The sequence below is a fragment of the Scardinius erythrophthalmus genome, assembly GCF_964197995.2.
Source record: "Scardinius erythrophthalmus genome assembly, chromosome: 10".
Taxonomy (NCBI): Eukaryota; Metazoa; Chordata; class Actinopteri; order Cypriniformes; family Leuciscidae; genus Scardinius; species Scardinius erythrophthalmus.
Genome location: NC_138230.1, coordinates 33,190,446 through 33,213,468, shown reverse-complemented (window position 1 = coordinate 33,213,468; position 23,023 = coordinate 33,190,446). Strand labels below are relative to the sequence as shown.

Below are 23,023 nucleotides of genomic sequence, written 5' to 3'. Positions count from 1 at the left end.
CAACTGTCCGCTACATTCTTGTTGCATTGTATACTGTGTTTGTCAATGCATTATATATTTCCCTTATGTTCCTTTTTTAAATAGGCAGAGCATACTATGCAGTATGCAATCCACTATATTCCAGTCCAAACACTGGCTAAAAGTCTAAAGAGAGTCCTTTTGTGAAGGGGAGTGACTAATCATACAGCAGATGTTCTGAGTTTGAACAGTCTTGAAAGACTTAAAGCCTTACAAAAGAGTTACAAAACCACCACCGATTGGACCAAAGGTATTTCAGACGCACGTTTAAATCTCCAGTCTTTGTTGCCCAAGTAAAATGCTTTACCATTCTAATGACCTATCTTTCAATGTTCAGAATGAGACATTCATAAAGAACGCCTCGGATTTGTCGTCACATGAAAGACAGTCCTTAAAGTGTCATCTAGGGTAAAGTCCCACTGTAAGCTCCCAGTTCAGCTCAGTCATGGCTCGTGAATAATGCCATGTGGTTTAAGGAGGACACGTACCAATCAACTCCATCACCACGGCACCAGACAAGTAGTGTGAGATTACACGCATGGCGAAAAAGAGCATGCCAGAAAGTAACTTGAGACCACTGGAGCCAATGCAACTGGATAAACACCCGATAAAGGTTATATAACAGCTCGCTGAAACGTTTATACATTCAAAAACAACGTGGTCGATATAACAAAAAAGACTGGTTGTTGTGATTACACAAAATAATCATTTATTCAACTGAAAAATATCAAAGTATGCTGCGAAAATTACAATGCATGGGAAAAAAAGAGAAGCTTTTCACTGTTTCAAGGGTTTCTCAAAATATCCCTCAGTTTTCAAATTGTATTCTTGTGAATTACAAAGGCAAATACAAAGATGAAAAAGCTGTAAAAATTTGCATATTTGACTGATGAATTGAACCTTAAAAAACATGTTATATTAATATCAACATATGTACATCTTGCGTTTGAAGTGTTGTGGTAAATCATGAAGGAGGGTCATCTCCATGAATGGCCTTATATTTAGCCATCTCTTCAGGAAAAACCTTTCCCAGCTCAGAAATGAGGAGGCTTTTAAATTTCTGGAGAGAAAAAGAGAAACCGCAAAATATTGTACGAGGGTGAAATGATGTGCCTTTGTTTGTATTATTCAAAACATATCGGGAAAATCTACAGCAGAAATGTATAAAGCAAAGAGCTGTCTACTCTAGCAATATATATATACATACTTTCCAAGAATGACTATAATTACAATAACTATAAGCAGGAGTGGTAGCATAGTTATAAAAAACTTATGTCCTTTTATAACAAATAACCTGTTGGCACTCCCAAATGAGTCATTCGTTGTGTTAGTACTGGACCAATACTCACAGTCAAGGTGTCAATCTTTCCTTTGACCTGCTCATTTTTAGCCAAAGCTCTCTCTAAGCACTCCTTGGTGTAGAGTTGAGGGTTACGACCCTGATCAATATACCTGTGGACACAGTGCAAAACATCAATAATCAATCATAGCAATTCATGTATTTATATGTGACCACCTTGTATATTTGGGTCGCAAAAGTGTTTAAGTGTTTATATATATATTATTTTGTATTTATATGTCTATTTCAATTTATTTAAAGTTTATCCACGTTTTATTTAAACTACTTTAATTATAATGAGTTTGCACTGGACAATTGCATTTTCTGAATTCAGAGTGGCAGTTGAGAGTTGAGAGTTGCCATGACGACTGTGGCATCCTCAAACAACACAGAGAGGACCACTTAAGTACACAGTTTTGTGTAACTAACTAAAGGTAAGTAAAAATGATAAGATTTCAGAAAAAGAACTGTTATTAAGATGTTTTGGCGTCTACTATTTTAGTTCAATTGGATGTTCGTTTTATTTATGATTTTGGTTTAGTTCTATTATAGAAAATCTGTTAGTGTATCATCTAAAGTTACTGTGTGAAACAACTGTGAGAGAGTCTGGAATATTGTATTTATTATTATTATTATATTTGTTTACTTATTTATTGAGAATTACATTTGTTTCATGACATGGAAAACTATGATTAAATAAAAAAAAACACAAAGAGGACCACTGAAGTAACAGTTTTCGTCTCTCTCACTCTCATTTATTACTAAAGGGAGTAACGTTACTACATATACAGATGTGATATCTGATCTTTCTTGAATATAACAGGTATGTTCATTGAATTGGTACATAGAAGGTGCAAAAGAAGGGTAATTAAAAAAAATCAATTAAAAAAATCAATCAACAACAAAAACAATTACAAGATGATTCAAGAAATATTCTTAATGCATCGAAATGTAATACTCACTCAAACACTTCCAACGGTACGTTGATATCATGTAGCTGCTGTCGGCATTTCTCAATGTCCTGCAGTCCTGTGATCATAAAATTCCTGAGGAAATAAATAACCCAGTCATTTACAGGCTTTACTCGTGAGTCGTGACTGAATGAGGCAATATTACAGATATTGAGCCAAGTCTACAGCTAAAAACATCGCTATTACTTTCTAGATACTATTTGTTCAAACCAACATGATGTTTTGGATTCGTGTTCAAAAAAGCAGATTACAACTCACAGTTTCTGATTGAGTCCTGTTTGACTGCTAGGCTGAAAATCGCTGACAATAATTCCAAGCTGTCGTATGTTTTCGACGAATTTCTCGAGGTGTTCCTCGAGATTATCAAACTTTTCGGCCATGACGTGCTGTATTTTTAAATAAAGGTTATTTTTATCAAGATAAAACTATAAAATTATTGACAAAAGACGGACATCAGCTCACGCAACGCAGCTTCCATGACAGCGTACTGCTTTCCGGCTGCGTTTCATCCAATAGCGAGTGAGAATGGACTGTTACCCTGGTAACAGAATCCTTCGTTGTGCTGTAAAGCGTTTCGAATTGCTGCAAAGTCATTGTTGAAAAAACGTTCCATATAATATAATTGTGAAATATTTTGGATTTACTCTGAAACAATTTCATTGACCAGTTTGACAGTATTACGCTAAATAAAATTCAACATAACATATGGATGACATATAATGTATTAGTTGATGGCCAGCAACATGGTTCGTTCAAACACAAAAGAATCAGATTATAATGCAACTAGCCTACTGGTGCACTTACCTTTTCAATAAGCGGTTTAAGTGAAGAATGTGTATTGATTCATTGGAAGCTGATCATAAACTCGACCTCTTCCCAACCCAAACATTAGGCCAAAGATGCATTATTTATTTAGATTTTTTTTATTATTAATGCTGATAGCATCTTATATAATATTACAGTGATTTGTAGAAAAGGCCAGGGAGAAAACAAGCAAATACACAAGGCTGTACAATGATACAAAATTTTATTTATGAGATTTCTTTGTACCCAACAACATATAAAGCAGCACTCATTTAAAATACAAGAAGAGTTTAATTTTATATAGAAATTACATGTAAAAACAAAACAAAACAAAAAACACACCAAGAATAACAATAAACAAATGCACAATACGCCGAATATGAATTGTCTTATAACAGAAAAATGTACTAACAATACAAGCGTTAATAATAAAGATGTCGAGCAACGCGTTATTTATATTTCATCCACCAGCATCCAGACAAGTCCAGCGTCCGACGGCAGGATTGGTTAGTATGAGACTGCCGGTCTGTGATTGGACAGTTTAGAAGTCAATCACATAGCTGTTGCAACTCCAGCAAACAGTGATCAGGTCAAGGGCGGGACTTGTCGGAATACTGGTGTGAAGAAAAAAAATAACTCGTGCAGGACCCTTGATTACTCATTCCGTCCAGGTACAGCGGAAGCCAACTGACCTGAGGTGCTCCGCTCCCGCTCTTCTAATTCTTGTATGCCTGCGCCAGATTCTCGGTTCATTTTCTAGCAACGTTATCGCGCCTCCTGCAGCAGCCGCGGGTGTGCAGCCTCACAGGGAATTATAGGAGTAGGAATGCGTATTAAATGAGAGCTCTTGTGTTTCAGTGCACTCGCGGGGAGAAATGATGCATTGAGGAAGAGCTGCTTTGCGGGCGTCTTTTTTCCGAGCTCCATTACACTCACCTCGAACGGCGAACCATCACAATGGCTACTCTTTTGAGAAAAATCGGGCTCATTCGACTGCACGACCGAGACACGGAGGACCCGAAGCATCACCACCAGGGCTCACTGAAAGGGACCAAAGGCAACCAGAAAAACAACAACACGAAGCACTGCAACACCAGCAACGAGACCAACAACATCCTCAGCACGCCCGAAATCAAAGCCAGGCGCTTCGACGTGTCCGGTAAGGACAAGCCAGCCGTCAAACAGGACAAACCGAGCAAGGACACGAAAGAGAAGCAGCTAACGGCTGGCAGTAAGGCGACGAGCGGCTCCGTGATGCCCCCGCCGGCGGCGAACCGACAGCACTGCACCCAGGTGCGGACGCGGAGGCTGATGAAGGAGCTGCAGGAGATCCGGCGGCTCGGCGACAACTTCATCACGGTGGAGCTGGCGGACGATAACCTGTTTGACTGGAATGTCAAGCTGCACCAGGTGGACAAGGATTCCGCGCTGTGGCAGGACATGAAGGAGACCAACACCGAGTACATACTGCTGAATGTCACCTTCCCCGACAATTTCCCCTTCTCTCCGCCGTTCATGCGCGTCCTCACGCCGCGGCTGGAGAACGGATACGTGCTGGACGGCGGCGCGATCTGCATGGAGTTATTAACGCCCCGCGGCTGGTCGAGCGCTTACACCGTCGAGGCCGTGATGAGGCAGTTCGCTGCCAGTCTGGTGAAAGGACAGGTGAGGATGGGTTATTGCCATAGCAGCGTTGATTTCTTCTCATCTCATGTTTCTTGACGCCATCCTCCATTTTGGCATCGGCGCACAGGTGAAAAGCGTGAAAAAAGCATGCAACGTCCATTCAATGCGTTGTTACTCTGTTACATATGTAACTACAAAGTAAAACAGAATAAAACATGCCTTCATGTCGTTCCAGACCGGTATGGTTTTATTTCTAGACAAAAGATACCCCGGTCTCCATTCACTTCCATTGCATCTTTTTCCATCAGTCTTATAAATAAAGGTTCTTTATTGGCATCAGTTGTTCTATGAAGAATGATTCTATGAAGAACATTATGCAACCTTTCAATTGTACAAAAGGTTCTTTAAATGAAGAAAATGTTCTGGCTGTGAGAAACCCCATTTGGAACCTTTATTTTTAAGAGTGCATTGAAGTATGGTGGCTGAGGCTGTTTTTATCTTCCATGTCACACCAGTTTGGAACAACATGAGGCAGAATTGTCATTTTTGAATGAATAATATCTTCAGCAAAGAACCATTGGTTATCAAGAGCCGTTTTGGACCTCTATATAAGGTGCTTAATTTGTCTTTATGGTTCTGTGGAGATTATTAAAGTTCCTGATGTTCCATTAGAGGTTCCTCTGATCAGCTTATTGGTTCATCCATTAACAGAACAAAGCGAAGACTTCTTGGATTTATTGATGCTAGTCTAGGATATATGTGATTCTCTGCAGTACCATAAAAAAGGTCATCACATTGCACTGTAGGAACTTTAAAAAGAGTCTCTTATGTCATCAGACTAAAAAACCCATTTAGGCACCTTTATTTTTAAGAGTGTAGGGTGAAGTGTGGGTTTTGTGTCCACACATTACATTGGTTACTCTTCTGTTTTATAGGGTATTTCCTACATTTCAAATGTTACACCTCACCTACACCTTCATTCAGTCAGTGTATACATATATTATCCTAAAGAGCGCCTTTTTGAGATCTGCAAGTCTCCATTTTGCACAAAAAATGGTTTTGCTGTGGTTGCAAGCCAATAGAATTATAATCTGGTGCTATTTCGGGCCATTTTTCTCAAGAGTGCACTGTAGCCTGGATCTTAACTAGTAATGTGATTAGATGGGCTCCATAGATAGATCACATCGGTCATTAGATAGTCCCTTTATAAGGATGATTGCAAAGACCAGCATGAGTAATGGAAATGGATGAGAATCCATAATGAAGCTAGAGACTTGCCATTAACCCTCTGCTGTAACTTACCTCAACCTGTCAAGAGCTTTAAAATGCCAAATTCATGATGAGTCTGAGGCAGCGGTGACTAGATAACAATTTTCCCCAAATGACCCAAAGCACTCAAGGGTAATTACAGTTTTAGTTGCCACTGACACAACAGACCCCCAATTAACATGCAGCTATTGTATTATAAAAGGAAAGGACAGGCCACATTTTGCTGCAGAGCATTCGTGGTTTATCATGGTTTAGCGCCTTTGGAGAATTTTAGCTTCACTGAATCGTTCATTCATTCACTTCATTCACTTTTAACTTAATGTGCTTTGACAATCTTTTAAATTTTAAGTTTGTTTTTGTAGTTTTTCTTTGGTTTTGGGAGATATTTCTGCATACCAAAGCTCAGACATTTGCTGTTTTTAAGGCTTTCTAAATCAGAATAAATAAGCCTTAAAACTATTGGGTCCCACTTTATATTAGGTCTCCTTACTAACATTTAGATTAATAGTTTTATACAATGCGCTTCTTGTATACGTCATTTTACACTGTACTATTTAATGCTTAAGACCATTGCATGCATTGACCAATAGGCTATAGATTGGAAATGAAAAGACCTGTCATGTGTCTTTAATCAAGAGTATATTCTGCCTTACTGTAAGAGATCAACAACTATATTGCTTCTTTGTCATGTTAAATTTACAGACAACTTTCCTTTTGACATGAGACTGTAAGCAGCATCAAACAGGTGTACGCTTCATGTGATGCTATGATGCAAAGAGCAACTCTGTTTACCCTTATCTGGCACATGTCGGTTACATAATCCCTACCGTCTGTGTTGTCCCAGAATGCACAGAGGCCGAGCGAGACCATTGACTGATCTCAATTCACAGGATTACCCATCCGGCACTTCACACGGGTGCTGCGTTGCACTCTATACTCACCAAACCAAAATAGCGTAGGGAGACGTCAGTGATGCCCTTAGCATGCTGCAGGGAAAACGCTGATGCAAATAACCTGGATTAACATCGGCACGACTCCCCACGCATTCTCGCTTTCGTCCCTAGCGCTTTCCACCGTTGCCTCTCAAGCATGAGAGAAGCGATTTCCAAGAGAGACCGTAAACAGAATAAAGCTTAATTAAGGCTCCATTGGCTCCTTTTAATCCAAAAATCACAGGCTTTTCTGAGAGGATGGGGCAGGCTTTTCTCGATTGAGCTCAGGCGGTTACTTCTGGGCCATTAGATCTCATCCTGACTGATAGAGCCTGAGGGAAGAGCTGGCTATTTCTGTCTCACTGTCCCTGCTGTCTTACATCAGCACTGGCACTAGACTGACCTCAGTCCTGGGGCATCTGAAAGCACATCCTTTTTGCTCATTTAGTGGATGCTGGGTCTGTGAGTTCTCATACGTAGCCTGTAGTGGCATATTTGGATGGTTGTGGTTTGCATGCCGAACCTAATCCTTCAACTGGTCTTAAAGGATAAATTTACGCCAAAATTTATAAATTTGGTCATTGATTTTAGAGCAGCTTAGACTTCCAACTTTGTTGGAAAGGACATTCTGCCTACGTCTTATTTTGTGTTTCACATTGTTGGAACATTGTGAGTAAATCATTTTTTGGCCTTTTTAAAAAAGAAATCCAAATAGGGATTTACAGTCCCTATTTGGTCTAATTTTATTTTTAAATATGCCATTTGTTCTGCCTATGCAGAGGCGTACACGTGTCTCACTGTCACACCTTAGCCTGTTTAAAATGTCTACCCCATTATAAAATCATTTGTTTGGTTTGGTCATGCCAGGTTGTTGGCTGGTATTTTAAGGATGTCTGACCAAAAACATTGGCAGAGTGCAGAACAGGATTTAGTTTGATAAATACTTTTCCATTTGCTATACAAGTACCTGGTCTTATTGTGCATGATTCATGTACATTATTCAAAAAAAAAAAAACTTACTAACCTTTAATAAACATGTAATGATGCCAAACTCCCTAAATTAAAAAAGATAAACCCAACCCCTACATCCATCCATCCATCCATCCATCTATCTGAGACATTTACATAAGATATAAGTAAGGGGGATCCCATTTCTTTGCCTTGCAGCATAAAAAATCTCTCTTTTTTTAACTTTTGAAATGATCACTTCAGGGAGGAATATGAAAGCTGGATGTTTTACTGTGGGATGCCGCAATCATGGATGCACCATTGCATCATTTATATTCCCATTATCCTGTACCAGTGATCAAAATGGCTGAACCTGGTGTTAAAATGGTCTTGAAGCTTGTTTAAATAATTCAGCCTGAGGTTTTATCACGCACAGCCTCTTGATTTACTGTGTCTTCAAAGCTCAGAGCAGTCGGCTTTGAAATTGAAAATTGGAAAACCTCTGAAAATGGAGCACCAGGACCATTTAATCACACCATAATCTGTCATTCACACATCTGCTTCTGCGTGTCAGTTACACAATATATGAAAAAAACAGGTAAATAAATCTGGTTTCAGACTACACACACCTAGAGGCCTAGAGGTTGATTTTGGCAGACTTGACTGATCTGATTTAAGCATCTTTGATTCTTTATAGCAAACCTCTGATGGCTTTTTTGGGACTAAAGGATTCACTTATAAGTACAATCATATAAATGTACATCATTTGGGTTAAATTAGTTTTCTTTGCACATCACATGGAATAGTGCAATTGCAAATTACTAATTCAGCTCAAAACTTAGCATTGGTCAAATTACAAGTTAACATACTGAGTCTGACCTGCTAAACATTCAGAAAGGACCATAGTGTTTACACTCTTCAGGATGTATGAATGTCTTACGTATAGTTGTTTGTTTGTATATTAAACTGGCATAGAAACCAATGTAACATGATTAAATTACACTTTACCTTTAAATTGTTAGACATGAATTATATTTGAAAGTTAAATGTTGTGTCCAACAGGAAATGTCACAATACATTAAGATCATTGGTCATTTGTAATTTTTCTCTTGGACACACATTCCATGTACTGCCCTATGTTTAAGTTGAATGATGCTTTTCTGTTTCCCATCTCTTGAAATATAATGGATACGTTTAAGATTACGTATAGTGTGTCTCTCTGTAGCAGGTAGATATGTAATAGCTGAGAGTCATTTAGGTTGAACAAAATCTATCAAATTGCAAAATCTGACTTTAGAGTGCATATCCAGGAATCATAAACTTCTTGTCAAAATATTTGGAGCGTTGCAGCCGATTCTGGACAAAAGCGCCTATTTAGACAGGAAGAAACGCCTGATTTGCATGTTAAACTGTAAAATAATAATGAGAGAATTCCCAGACCAAAGCAGATTATCCAGGTGTCCTCAAAAATCTACAGTGTTTCAAAAATCTTTAAAAAATGTAATAATTAGGGATGTCAACGATTAATCGACGATCGATTAATTGTCGATAATACATTTAATCGATAGAACTTATCGATCATCGATTAAGCAGGTTTTTATGCGCGTGCGTGCTGCTCAACCGCGAAACATGTAAAGCGAGCGCGCCGGAGTTATGTTTGGGACCATTTTAAACCTTCATCATCATGTAAGTTTGCGTGTGCATTCGCAGCCTTTTGTTTTGTTCAAATGTAAGTTGTAATACTGTTTATTTTGTGTATGCCTATCTATATCTGATTTATCTCATATTGGATGCATTTGGTTAAGAACACTGTAGTAAAGCGTCAGCTTCAGCGCGCGCAGCTCAAACGGCAGTGCACGACTAATAATGACTATTGGGACTGTAATATTACATAACATTATAAAGAGAACAATACTGTAATAAAACATTGTGAATTATTTGGGTTTAGTTGCCGTGTCGCGTTGCTCCAGGAAGAGCGCGTCCACAACATGAGTAGTTCTGAATGAATGGCACGTAACTTAGTTCAAGTTCACTTCACTTGTGCATGAATTTGCGTCATTTTGTGCAGATATAATTTGTAATATTATGTTTATTTTAAATATATCTGATTAATCTCATATAGGATGCGTTTCTTTTAGATAAATAACGTGCTAGCAAAGTGCTCCAGTTTAACGGTAGCAGATTCATTCAGCGCGTGCAGTTGTTCCAGGAAGAGCGCGTCCACAACAGTCACACATTCTAGCGCATATGAGGCGGCGTTGGTGACGCGTTGTATTAGTAGTTATATTTGATTATTAAATAATTAATTTAATTATCAATCACATCGAAACATTTTACAATCCTAGCCCTTTATTTATATTTAAAACCATTCTAATTGATTTGGTGAGGAACATTAGCATTTGCAGACCCTGTCATGCTGTTGGCCACATGCCACTGCAGTTGATGCATATCGCAGTATTAAGGCTAACGATTAATCGATTAATTGATCGTTAATTTAAACGACGATCGATCATGGGAATTTGTGAAAATTGACATCCCTAGTAATAATATTATTAAATAATATTCACCAATATTGTAACAAAATATTCACTGCAAAATTGATCTTTGAAGTTTAGATACAATTTATTTTGCATGTTTATTTTCATATTTATATATATATTTTTTACATATATATACATTAATTATATATAATTAAAAAATAAATATATATATATATATATATTCATAATATATTTGTTATATATTCAGCAGTTATACACTGATTATGAAGTATTAATTTATATAACATTTTATATTTTTAACAATATTCATACCTAACTATCCAAAAATGTTCTATAAAGTTTAGATAAAATTTGTATTGCGTGTTCATATTTATAATTAGATAGCTTGTATGTATGATAGCTTCAGTATGTTTCACTTTGACAGATGAAAATCTTGATTTCTCCAAATGTTGTTTTCTCTTTAGGGTCGTATCTGCAGGAAAGCAGGCAAGTCTAAGAAGGCCTTTAGTCGCAAGGAAGCTGAGGCGACCTTCAAGAGCCTTGTCAAGACCCACGAGAAGTATGGCTGGGTGTCCCCTCCCGTGTCCGACGGCTGATGTCGCGATCCCGACGTTGCTTTTTTCAGTTGGGTTTTCTTCTTTTTCATCATCAAACTTAACTACGAAAAAAAACAAAAGCTAGGGCATCATATCTTATACATCAACGTGGCACATTCACCATCACCCCGTCCTTCACTCTTCTTCATCGAGGTGCCATGGACCGAACACTCGCTGCGACATCACAATTACTCATGAGTGTGGGCGTCACTGCAGCTACATACAGCTAAGGACTCTGGATATGATTGAGGCTCCAAGCAAAGTTAAATGTGCACCAATCCCACATCCTCACTCTATATCCGTCTGTTTTGCTTATTTTCTTCGCCACCCAATCCCTCTTTCCTTTTATAGCTGACAATGCATTGCACTGAACAGCATCAGACTTGCCTCCATTTACATGCAAATGACTTTGTTAACACTTAATAGATAAGCAGATCATTACACTACATTTGAGGTTCGGTTTTTCTGGTTTCCTCCTCATCGGCTGTGCTGTTTTTCACTGTTGGATGCAACATGATGATTGTAATTTATGTAGAGCTGTGCTCTTTCTTTTCCTCTGTACGCGTGGCAAAATTTAGACATCACTGTGTTGCGTAGCTGGTCATTGATTTCCAATGAAGAAAAAATACTCTAGGTCTTTGTTCAGACAGGCAGCAAATATCTGATTTTTCAAATGCAATTGTTTTTTGAAGTCTGAACAGAAAAAAGCCAGTTTACAAACCCATATGTGTTCAAATACAATGAGAAAGTCTGCTATCATGCTAATGCTTACATCAATACAATGGCAACCAACATAATCTGAACAAACACCGGATTTCCTCACTTATAAAACAATGGACTGTCAGTCCTAAAGCTCGGATTTGAAAAATTGGATAGATACGCAGTGTGAACAGAGTCTTCGTTGCTTATGCAGAGGTCAAAGAAAAAAAAAAGTGAACCACCTCTATTGGTCATTCTATTATTTGTTTTTGGAGAAGACCAAAAGCTCTTAATTCTGATGATTTAGATACCAGATGGCATTAACGAATGTCGACATCCCAATGGGATCTTAGTATTGGCGACAGAGAGAGGCATGTGACAGACATGGTGATGTTTGCACATGAGATGTTGAGTGTTCATCGTGGCATCTGTCCCCATGGAGCTCTTAGCGACAGGACAATGCCGATTGAGAGGACCCACCCCTCTGTGAGACAACATAGGGAATTACTGTAACTTGGCACCTTCACATGCCGATGCCACAGCTGATGCCCCAAACACGATCAAACATTAATTGTGCTGATTCACTCGTACTATTTTGGCTCATCGATCGATACGCTCGTGGTTGTGGGCCCCGATTCATCCGCCTTGCACTGACTCTGCATCACTGTGCTGTGTGCTTGATCAATACTAGACTAGAACAACAGTAAACAGGACAAAATGGCCGACAGCCCAGGATATAAGGTCTCATGACTATAAACATCGCTCTCGAACTGCGTAAATCAACGCACAATCTCAGTTATGACTTAAAACCTGGACTGGTAGCTGGTGCCGCTACTGTTGACAAGAGCCAGATGAAGAAGGACAGAGATGGAGAGAGAGAGAGACGCTGAGGGGGCGACTTCTTTGTTCAGAAACCTTGAGGAATGAGGGCGGCTCGTTTAGTTGCCTGATTGATGCTCCGTGAGAGCTGCAGCTCGACGCCTTGATGTTTATTGACTTCTCCTTCAAATGTCAGCGTGAATCCAGAACGGCTCAGACTGCATCTTGTGAGCTATGAGATTTTAGACCCCACCCCTCCCATGGTGCTCTTCATACGGTGTGTGAAATACAAATGACACAATAGTCGAGAAGGCAAAATCATGGGTGTTGTTGACATGAAGATTCTGTCTTTTTCTCGCCTTGATGATGTTCTTTCTTCAGTGAAACACTAAAGGAAAAATGCTGAAGTGTACCGGCTGCTCTTTTCCATTAAATTGTCAATCTCGAAAATAGTCTTTCGAAGCCATAGATGAGAGTAAAGGCCTAGGTAAAGAACTAAGAAAGTCTTGCGCGTCACTGTCCGTGTCCATTCAAATATGGCACATTTAAACTTATGGCACAGTCAAATTTGATGTCAATGTTGTCATTGACATGAAAAATCCTGATTTTGAAATTTGAATATGTGGAAATGCCAACGAGATACCGTATAAGAGCTACGGCGAATGGGAGGATTATACAAGATCCCACTTATATTAGGATTTTGTTGGCAACCCAAAGTTATCATGTCTTCAGAAGACTAGAATATAGCGTTCACAACTGTTGACCAATATTATTATACTTTATGGTGAACTTGACAGCCCCAATCCACATCCATGTTTACATGGAGAACCACCATAGAATGACCATATATAAACAATGACCATTACATTCTTCAAAATGTCTCCTTTTATACTACAGAAGAATGTCAGTCACACTGGTTTGGAATGACGTTAGGGTGTGTAAATGATGACGGACCTGTCATTTTTGGGTGAAAAATATTCCTTTAAAATTATGCTTCAAGGTTTGAAAAATCATTAAGAAGAAATAGTTGTGAGATGCTGTTTCATATGGTATTTTGAAGGTAGTCTTCTCCAGACATGAAACAGTATGTGCCAAATGCTTAATGTACTTTGTCACCATTTCCTTGTGTGTTTTCCCGTGTGTAACTGCTGCGCTCTCAGTAGAAAGACTCTCTGCTATTACTGACGATTTCAAATGTTAGATGAGAAGCTGCTAATTAATTTAAAACAAGGACGAAGACACTGATGTATAAATGATAAAACAGCAAATGCTGATGCCCTGAAGGAGGAAGGAGGCGAAACAACACTGTTGATCCGTTACTGATGTATTTATTTCTGTCTGGTAGCTTTTTGTGTTATTGATATTAAGGGTCTCTAATGTCCAGTGCTTCAATCTGGTGGAAAGCACTACATTTTGCTGTGTCCTGGTCATCGAAATTAAAAAACACGCTGGTCACTGGACAACCTGTAATTCGTGTTCGTATCACTGCAGTGATTGTAAAAACATCGCGTAAACCCTCGTGGGTGGCTTATTGCAGATTTTTGTCTAGTCGCAAATGGTATCTCTTATCACTACTGAAATGCATTTGGTCTTCTCCAGACTCTGTTTGGACATTATTGAGAAGTGGTCGTGTGTTTTCCTATTTAGCGAGAGGAGATACTATACCAAGGACTTATTATAACCAGTCAAAAATATCGCGAAATTGGATGTTTTCCGGTTTAAAGCATAATTTTGTGATATAGTTTAGATCAGTAGTTTGCAGAAACTAACTAACAGAGTTAATCGTCCAAACGAGTGAGATGATTCTGTTGTATTATATCTGCATGTGGTCTGTGATTGTTAGCTAGCTAACTTGTTTTCTTTTTCTTTTTTTCCAAAAAAAAAAAAAGCAAGAAAGTAATGAAAAAGAGCAGAAGCCGCTTCTTTGTATTTCTTTTCCCTCCGTTGGTTCAGTTTGTCCTGATTTTCTTTATTAATGTCTTTAAATGTCAAATTGTGTTCTATGAATGTGTTTTAATTTATTTGTAGTTTGCCAAAATGAAGATTTTGAAGCATGTTGCAGGCATTGTCACTGATGATAAAAAGAGAAAGAAAAATAAATGAAAAAAATATAATATATGTGTACCTGAATTGAAAGGAGTCTGGTATATGTAGTGATCTCAGGCTTTCACAGGGTGAAAGGTAAAACTACAAGACAATGTGTTTTCTGCACTGCATAAACATCATGCCAGGATGTGGTCAGAGCAAAACCAAACAGGAATGTGCAATAAAGGCTGTAGGCTGATTCCACCCTGGAACAATTTTGTGTTTGTCGTCCTTGCTCTCTAGGATCTCTGCAGTCACGGAGGTTTGGAACATGCGGTTTTGTTCTGCGCAGTGGGTTCGAGGATATCAAATCACCCGTGACGGTGAATGATAACACCAGCTTCTCACCAGAAACCCTTCAATGCAGTGCACTAGACCTCATTTCACCTCATTAAGACCATATGTACATTTCTAGAATATCTCTCACTTGTTGTCACAGTAATTATATTACAATATAACAACTGTTCATTTATTTGTTTATGTTTATAACCCCTGACATATAACAGCTCATTGCTGTGCAACAAAAATAATGATTTGCTGGGTTCTGCAGTGATATGTCTACCAAGTGAGCATCTTTTACTATATTCTGGGTTTTAGCACAGCTGCTGTCAGGGATGCCAGGTTTGTGTCACACAACTAACCCAATTGCTATTCAAAACTCGGCCAATCAGGGCCAAAACTAGCCCAGTTGTGTTCCTGTTGTGTACAAATCGCCAACAACCCATGGCAACTGTGTAAAAGTATACTCAAGTATTATAAAAGTATAGCAACTGGCTGCCTAGTCATATACAGTATATACATAAAATAGTATAATAATAATTACTTTTCGGTATAGTGAGAATGACATTTGCATTAGATTAATGGCAATTACTCGAGAAAAATAGAGAAAGTATATTTTTGATCACTTGGAATTACGAGTGGAAAAAAGTCAGAATTGCAAGGTATAAACTCGCAAGTATGGAAAGAAGTCAAATTGTGAGATAAAAAGTTACAATTAGATTTTTTAGTCTGTGGCAGAAACAAGCTTCCATAAATAGCCTATATATATTTATGAACTTATAAAACTTATATATACAGTATATTTGGTTTAATTTAAAAAAAGTGAGTAACCTTTTAAATTTTGAGTTCATTGAAATACAATTTTTTAGTTAATACAATGAAGGAGATTGGTTTAATCAACTGAAACTCAAAATATTATGTTATCTGAACCATATAAATTATCTAAGCTGATTTGACAAATGAAAAAAAATGGATAAATCACATTTTAATAGTTTTTTTTTTTTTTTTAACAGTGTATGACCCTGACATGTTTATGAAAGGCTTAGAAAGAGGCTCATGGTGTCATGATGAGGCATTTTTAGGTGTTTAGATTGACTAATTTGCATGGTTAAATAATACAAATGCTTCATTTGAGGCACACAAATCATCAAATAACAGAGACTTGGTGGAGAAGGGCTCTTTGGGGGCCCCAGAAACATGGTTGCATGGTTACATTACAGCACCACTAACATTTCCTTCAGAAAAAAAATGGAAATGGAATTAGGAAATGGAATTAGCTTAAGTCAGGTTAAATGGAATACAGCAGTTGGTAGGTCCAGGAACAGTCTCTACAGGAAGGAAGGACAGGTCTCATCCCCTGTCTACTCTGCCCGAGGGCGCACAAGGACACTGATAAGTACGTGTGGGCAGGTCATGAGGTCCGAACACATTTCTCACCCAAACACAACACAAGCCAGCCTCAGTCACAGTCTGTCTGTGCTGAAACCACCTCTAATTGATCCCAGAGCACAAAGCAGTTTTCTCAGTTCTATACAGAGAGAGAGAGAGTTTGGTCGCAAGCTAGTTGTTGTCTTATTATGCACAAGAATTATATTTGCATGCTTGAATTTAATATGCAGGACAATGCTTTATTTATTTTTCCTTTTGACAAAACATTGCAAATGAAGCTTAGTTTAACTAGTCCACAAAACATTTTCATTTGCGATTCAGCAAAGCTATTTCTTAACAGCTTTGTGAAACACTGCAAAGTTACATTTTTATTGACAATATTTTCAGCAATAAAGACTATATTACTTTGTACTGTTCTCATTCTGCTAGTTATGAGAGCAAGCAATGACAGATTCAAAAATTTATTTTTTTTAGTCTGTCCTTTGCAATGAATCATACGAACAAAGGAATCTTTTATCTGAATCAGTCGGACAAATTCAAGCATAAATCATTTACTTAACTGAAACGACACAGAAATCTTCACGCATGTACATTTATGCTGCAAATCTTCAACATGGATGAATCTTAGCATTTTCTGACTGCAATCAAATATCCAGGTGAAAACTAACTTGACGAACTGGACCTGAAAATAAATACGTGCTAATGAGGTACAAGCTGACACATTGTTAACTTTATCCCTTCAACAAACAAACACAAATAAAGGGATATAAGGTTTGTATACCTCTTTTGGAGATATTTTTTGGTCATCTGAAGAAATTAAAGCTTACAACTTTTAATATATCACACACAAACAATTATCAAATATCAAAGTCAGGGTTTTTTTTTAAATCAGGAATATTACAGTATATATTATAAATTATTTATCTGTGCACATCATGCCCTCAAAATATCTTCTCCTCCCACTTGCAACGACATCTCTTGAAGGACAACCTGTCATTTACATGGCATCACAGCAATAGAAATCCACAATGATCCAATCAATTCCCAATGGACAAAATCAAATCATTTTTTCTAGTTCAAGTTGCCATTTCACTCGGATGTATGTCACAATAGTGAAGAAAAGACTCCCGCAGCTTATATTTCATGCCTTTTTTAAATGTATTCAGCTGCTTTTTACATGTAGCATATAGTTCAGCACTTACTTTATCTGAAGGGTGCTATTTAGCTTAACTAAGTGTTCTCTAAAGAAGTTTGTAGCTTATCTAACTACATTCTTTCATAGCTTGCCCAACACTAACAATTCCTTTAAGACCAAGTCTCTATGCGTTCATGATAAACAGATAAAAAGCCATTCTGCATACTGCTCTCCCTCAAAGACTAAAACGGTTTACTTTGAATGAGAACAGATAATCGATATGACAGAGAACAATTCATATACAACATTAAAGCCCCCCCTGGTGTACTCCCAGATCGCAATGCAGACCAGACTAGATAGCGAAATTCACTTTAAACCGCAGTAAACAAACACTGCTGGACGGCAAACAGCAGATAGGCAGCAGACAATACAGCTCCAGCCTTATTTTCCAGCCCTCTGAAGGTTTTTTCTTCAAAGAGCAGACAAGCCCAGTTGGCTGAGATAAAGGAGTGGGTGTATTTCCATTTGAATGCTGCTGGGTGGTGCTAATATGGTTTGCAGTGTTGCTGCACTTCCCAGAAGACAGTCACAATTCTGATTTCCTTCTGACCTTTGGGCCATGATGACTGTCACGGTCGACGAGGCGTTATGAGCAATGAGCGTGTTTCAAATCACACTGCTCTTTAATATTCATATTAGGCCTTCACAGAATTGTAGAAGCAGACCAGAAGGTCTGTGCAACCCCAACCCGAGTAATCATTGCTCCTAGTGAAGACATAAGTTACATTATTAATGAAAGAGGCGTCCATACATTTACATCTGAGAGGCGAGCAAAAGCATCCAGAGTGGGAAGTGAGCCTAATATGGTTTTATTTTGTTCTTTTATTCAAGTACTCTAACTCAAGGACTTCACGTAAACTAACTTAATTCAAATGTTCTAAATTCATATATATATAGTAAAAATGTTGCTGTGGAACGCAACAGTTTTCGCACTGCAGCAGTCTCTGCAATAATAATGTCCATGTAAATCTCTTTCTTAAAGGAATGGCCCTGGTTCAACACAAATTAAACTCTATTGACAGTACGGCTTGTGATTAATTAGCATAGAAAATTATTTAGGCACTCAGTTTAGACAACAGAAAATTTGTTTTCATTAATGCACATAATATAAATTTAAGCAAAGCCAATTCAGAGGGTTTAAAAGCAAAACGGTGCAGCTCATTTTTTAAAGCACTTGAATTTATTACATAAATTAAAATGTGTTTATTTTAGCTTTTGAGTTGTCTAAATGTTCCTTTTAGCAGTGGAACTGCTGTTCTAGACAAATAAATGTATGGTTTCTGGAAAGAAAGTTCTGTGCGTGGATGTAAAAAGTCAATCTTTCCAAGCATATAAGGTTACAGAGTCTATTGACTTTCAAGAATTGAAATTGGATATGACTTTGCACAGACAAGGTTACCAAGTGATTTTTTTTTTCATTTTGTCTAGTATAAAGTTAACAGTCTGTAACTACTATACTATACTATACTATACTATACTATAGTATAAACTAATAAGAAGAAATGTTTTGAAGACTGGAGTGATGATGCTGAAATTTCAGCTTTTACCATATGAATAAATTATATTTTCAAATATATTAAAATAGAAAACAGTTCTTTTAAATTGTAATACTATTTTACAATATTACAGTTTTTACTGTATTTTTGATCAAATAAATGCAGCCCTGGTGAGCATGAGAGACTTTCAAAAAAGCCTTCCCCAATACCTTCAAACGGAAGTGTATACAATTTACATACAATTTTCTTGTTTTTGGAATAATTTTCACAGATTAGTCATTCATAATAAGACCAGGAACACACATAAGTAAATATGAATGTATGCTATGTCTAAAATAGCTTGATATGCAGTCTTGTTAGCTATATAAAGCAATATATTTCCTCTGCTGTCACCAAACAACAGCAGCCACAGTGAGAAGTGAATGTGCATTTAGTCATTGTCTGAAGACCTCCATATCCTACACTAAAATATATTGATGTGAATGTGTGAGAATGTCCTGGTTGTATAAGACTGCAGAGAGGAAGGCAGATCGACAGCAGGGCAGAGATGAAGAGCGCTAATGTCACCATGCACTGCAGCATGAGGATAGACTGGCTGTTGATACGCGTGTCTAAACCTGCGCCCTCATCTCAGACTGCGGCTGGCGTATTATGTAAGCGTCTCTCTCTCTCTCTCTCTCTCTCTCTCTCTCTCTCTCTCTCTCTCTCTCTCTCTCTCTCTCGCTCTCTCTTTTTTCCAGTGTTCTCTCTGAGCCAACTAGCTAGCAACCTTGTGAATATTTCAAGACTGTTGCGTCAACGCCAGTGTAGCAGATTGTGGTGGACTGTAAATGTTTTATGACACAGTGCATGTGGGAAAATGTATTTTTAGAGCCTTGTTGAAATCATGAACGTACTGTAACTCTGTACATTTCTCTCTTTTTTCAGCCAGGATGAGGACACTGACAGTAATAAATGAGTCGCTGTCCCGCTGCATCATGCAGGAAGTCTCACTCAAGGTGATTCCACGATTCTTCAGCTTTCTGCTCTCCAGAAGGATTTCCGTGATTTATGAAATGCTCCAGTTTGGGAAGGAAAAGGACACAGAGGACAGGAAGGAGGGGGATTATAATGACATCACATAGGCAGAGCTAGAACACTATGATCTAGCGATGAGTGATAACATTTATTTTCTTTTTGATCAGATACCAACCAAGTACTTTCAAGACCCATTTTGATATCAGTACTGAGAACAGAAATTCCTGCTTTCTAATAGAGAATATAAGCGTATATATAATATTAAATAAAACAAACAAACAAATCTGTCATTATTTACTCACCATCATGTCGCTTAAAAGCTCTATGACTTTTCTTTTGTGGAACACAAAAGAAGATATTTAGCACAATGTGCAAGCTGCTCTTTTCTATATAATGAAAGTCAATGGGGACCAAAGCTGCTCTAGTTCCAAAAAGAAAAGCTTGAACATTCTGCTAAATTATATCACCTTTTGTGTTTCACAGAATAAAGTCATAATGCTTCTTTACACAACCAAGTTAAGGCTGCTCTTTGCCTGCTCAAAATTCAACATTAAGACGCAATGCAAAGCAGAACCTTATTTAACCAAGTGGAATCAACATATTTGTTGATCCTGGGACAACAATCCAATCAACCAATCAGGTATAAGGGACAGGTTTACAGTTTATGTCAAGTTTAAGCTTACAACCGTGTGTCTTCATCAGTGTAATTCACCTATCATTTCCCTCTGATTTTAGGGATAAATAACTTGTGGTTAGGTTTAGGGGGGATATGGTTAGTATTACATTTTCAGACAGGAATATAGTTCCAGGATCAACAAAATATGCTGACCCAGGAATGCATCTCTGCAAAAATCAATACGTGCCAATGCCACACTGATCTGACCCACTTAGTATTAAAGTATACAATTATAACTTGTACATTTTTGCCACCTCTGAACAGCATCAAACAGTCTATGTCAAGACACCTAAATGCCTTCAGAAGCGCTTATGTGCCATCTTTTCAGTATAAATTTGGCAAAACAGGTTCAAACTGACATAAATGATAACAAAAAATTAATTTTGAGGTGAACTACCCCTTTAAATAAATCTAAACGGCAAATTATCAGACGTTTTGATTGTTTTCCATTCAGTAATCTTAATCCAGTCCAAAGGAATGGAAGAAGGAGATAACATTTTCTTTCAAAGTTTTGAAAGATATGCTCTAAATTTCAGGGTAAATAAACAATGAATAAAACATCATATTAAAAAAACGTAGTATCAACATTATTACGTAAGGATTCACCCATCCAAACAATCCACACATGCTCAGTTCAATATGTGTAAAACACATATTGATCTGCCAATCTCAGTTATCTTTGCTCCGTTTATGAAAAATGGACTGTGGTTTAACATAGGCGAAGGAGATCATCCACACTGCACCGGTTGATATCGAGGTTGCTATAATGCTTCTGTAGTTTAGTTGAATAATCTCTGCATGTGAAGGAAATAATCCTGGGTAATGCAGGTCAGGATAATCTGGGCTGGTTATATTGGGCAAATAATCTCACCGCATCAATGTGCTGAGTAAACCCAAATGATTCTGCTCTGTAATCTTCAATGAGCTGAGTCAAATGGAGCTCTGAGAAATGTTCTAGGCTTATGTGGCAGTTTTCCATCTCTATATTTTAGACATTAATAAAGCAATAAACAAAAAGAGGATGTCAAGAGTTGTTATTATTAATAAAAATCTGAAGAAACATCTCTTGCACCAAGTAATACAAGTAATAAAAAGTTCTTGAACTTTTAAAAATCATGTCCTTCATTAAGTTGCATCAAACTCAAAATACAGTGGAAAGTATGAGGTCAATGCAGTTGTCACCAAGGATAAACTCAAGAGCTCATTTCCATATGTAACAGCCGTACAGGTTTATGCAGAGGGTCATAGGGTGACCATCAGTCATTAAGGCACATTAATATTCATATGCTTTGGAAAACACAAATGAACACTCAAACAATAGTGGAACACTTGACTGTTTCTGATTACCTTAGAAATAATTTGATAAAGGCTTCTGCTTGAATGCTTACTAAAATGCTTTACAAAAAGTAGTTTATTTCAGTTTATTACTTTGTTTAGATTATAATATATTATTACATGGCTTGGTTGAATTCCAATGTAGAATGCGGTCTGTTATGTAAGGGTTAATGCCCGACGAGGTGTCCATTATAAGGTATTAATGGACGACGGCGAGGCGTGCGCGTCGGACGGTTGCCTCCGCCGAAGTCCATTAAAACCTGACAATGGACACCTCGAAGGGCATTAACCCGCTTATACCATGGTCACGTACGAAAGAAAGAAATATTTAATCAATTAATAATACTTTAATGTGTTTTAGAGTAAAAATCGTGAGGGTTTTTATTTATTAAGTCGAGCGCACTATTTAATATCTCCCGTATACAGGCGTTGCCAAGCAACGTGGCCACAGCGACCCGACCGCAGCAGTTGATCAGTGAGTTTGAGCCAGCGCAATCATTTAGAACTGTCATCAGGCAAATTGACGGGACGCCTTTCCCAGGTGTACATTATCACTTTTTAACGGACACCCTGCAGCCAATCAGAATCGAGTATTCACCCAGACCATGGTATAATTCTTGATAACAGACCGCTGCGAATTATAACACACTGTTGCCATGAAAAACAGAGCGTTGCCATGGACGCGGAACGGACTATTTTCTTAAGCGGAAGCAATACAATCGTTTTTAAATCAATAAACTCCTTTTTAAATCAATAATTTGTGTCAAATTATTTATTTATTTTGTAGGTAGCCATGTAATAAGCGGGATAATGCTTCGCGTCGGGGTCCCGTTCAGCCTGTCGGGGTTGTTATTCGCTATAACAACCGCCTCGCTATAACGTTACATTATCCCTTACTTAAACACGCGATAATATTTTTATTATGGATTTTATATGGGTCTATTACGGTGGCCGAGAGAGCGACTGAAGAAAACACATGCAAAAAGAAAAAAAAAACAGCAAATTGAGAAAACATCTCCATCAGTTTGA

At 37.8% G+C, this 23,023-nt stretch overlaps 2 protein-coding genes across 2 annotated transcripts; one reads left to right on the top strand and one right to left on the bottom strand.

Moving 5' to 3' along the window:
* Positions 1 to 629: 629 nt before the first annotated feature.
* On the bottom strand, positions 630 to 2,868 carry med10 (mediator complex subunit 10). The gene is made up of 4 exons (XM_081377420.1): positions 2,587 to 2,868; positions 2,320 to 2,403; positions 1,368 to 1,470; positions 630 to 1,078 (listed from the first exon to the last, which is right to left on the bottom strand). The coding sequence occupies exons 1-4, from the start codon at positions 2,706 to 2,708 to the stop codon at positions 983 to 985; spliced, it is 405 nt and encodes a 134-aa protein (XP_081233546.1). The 5' UTR covers positions 2,709 to 2,868; the 3' UTR covers positions 630 to 982.
* An 851-nt stretch (positions 2,869 to 3,719) lies between these two features.
* ube2ql1 (ubiquitin conjugating enzyme E2 QL1) lies at positions 3,720 to 14,817 on the top strand. Its single transcript, XM_081376438.1, has 2 exons — positions 3,720 to 4,797; positions 10,873 to 14,817. The coding sequence occupies exons 1-2, from the start codon at positions 4,090 to 4,092 to the stop codon at positions 11,002 to 11,004; spliced, it is 840 nt and encodes a 279-aa protein (XP_081232564.1). The 5' UTR covers positions 3,720 to 4,089; the 3' UTR covers positions 11,005 to 14,817.
* The last annotated feature ends 8,206 nt before the right edge of the window (positions 14,818 to 23,023 follow it).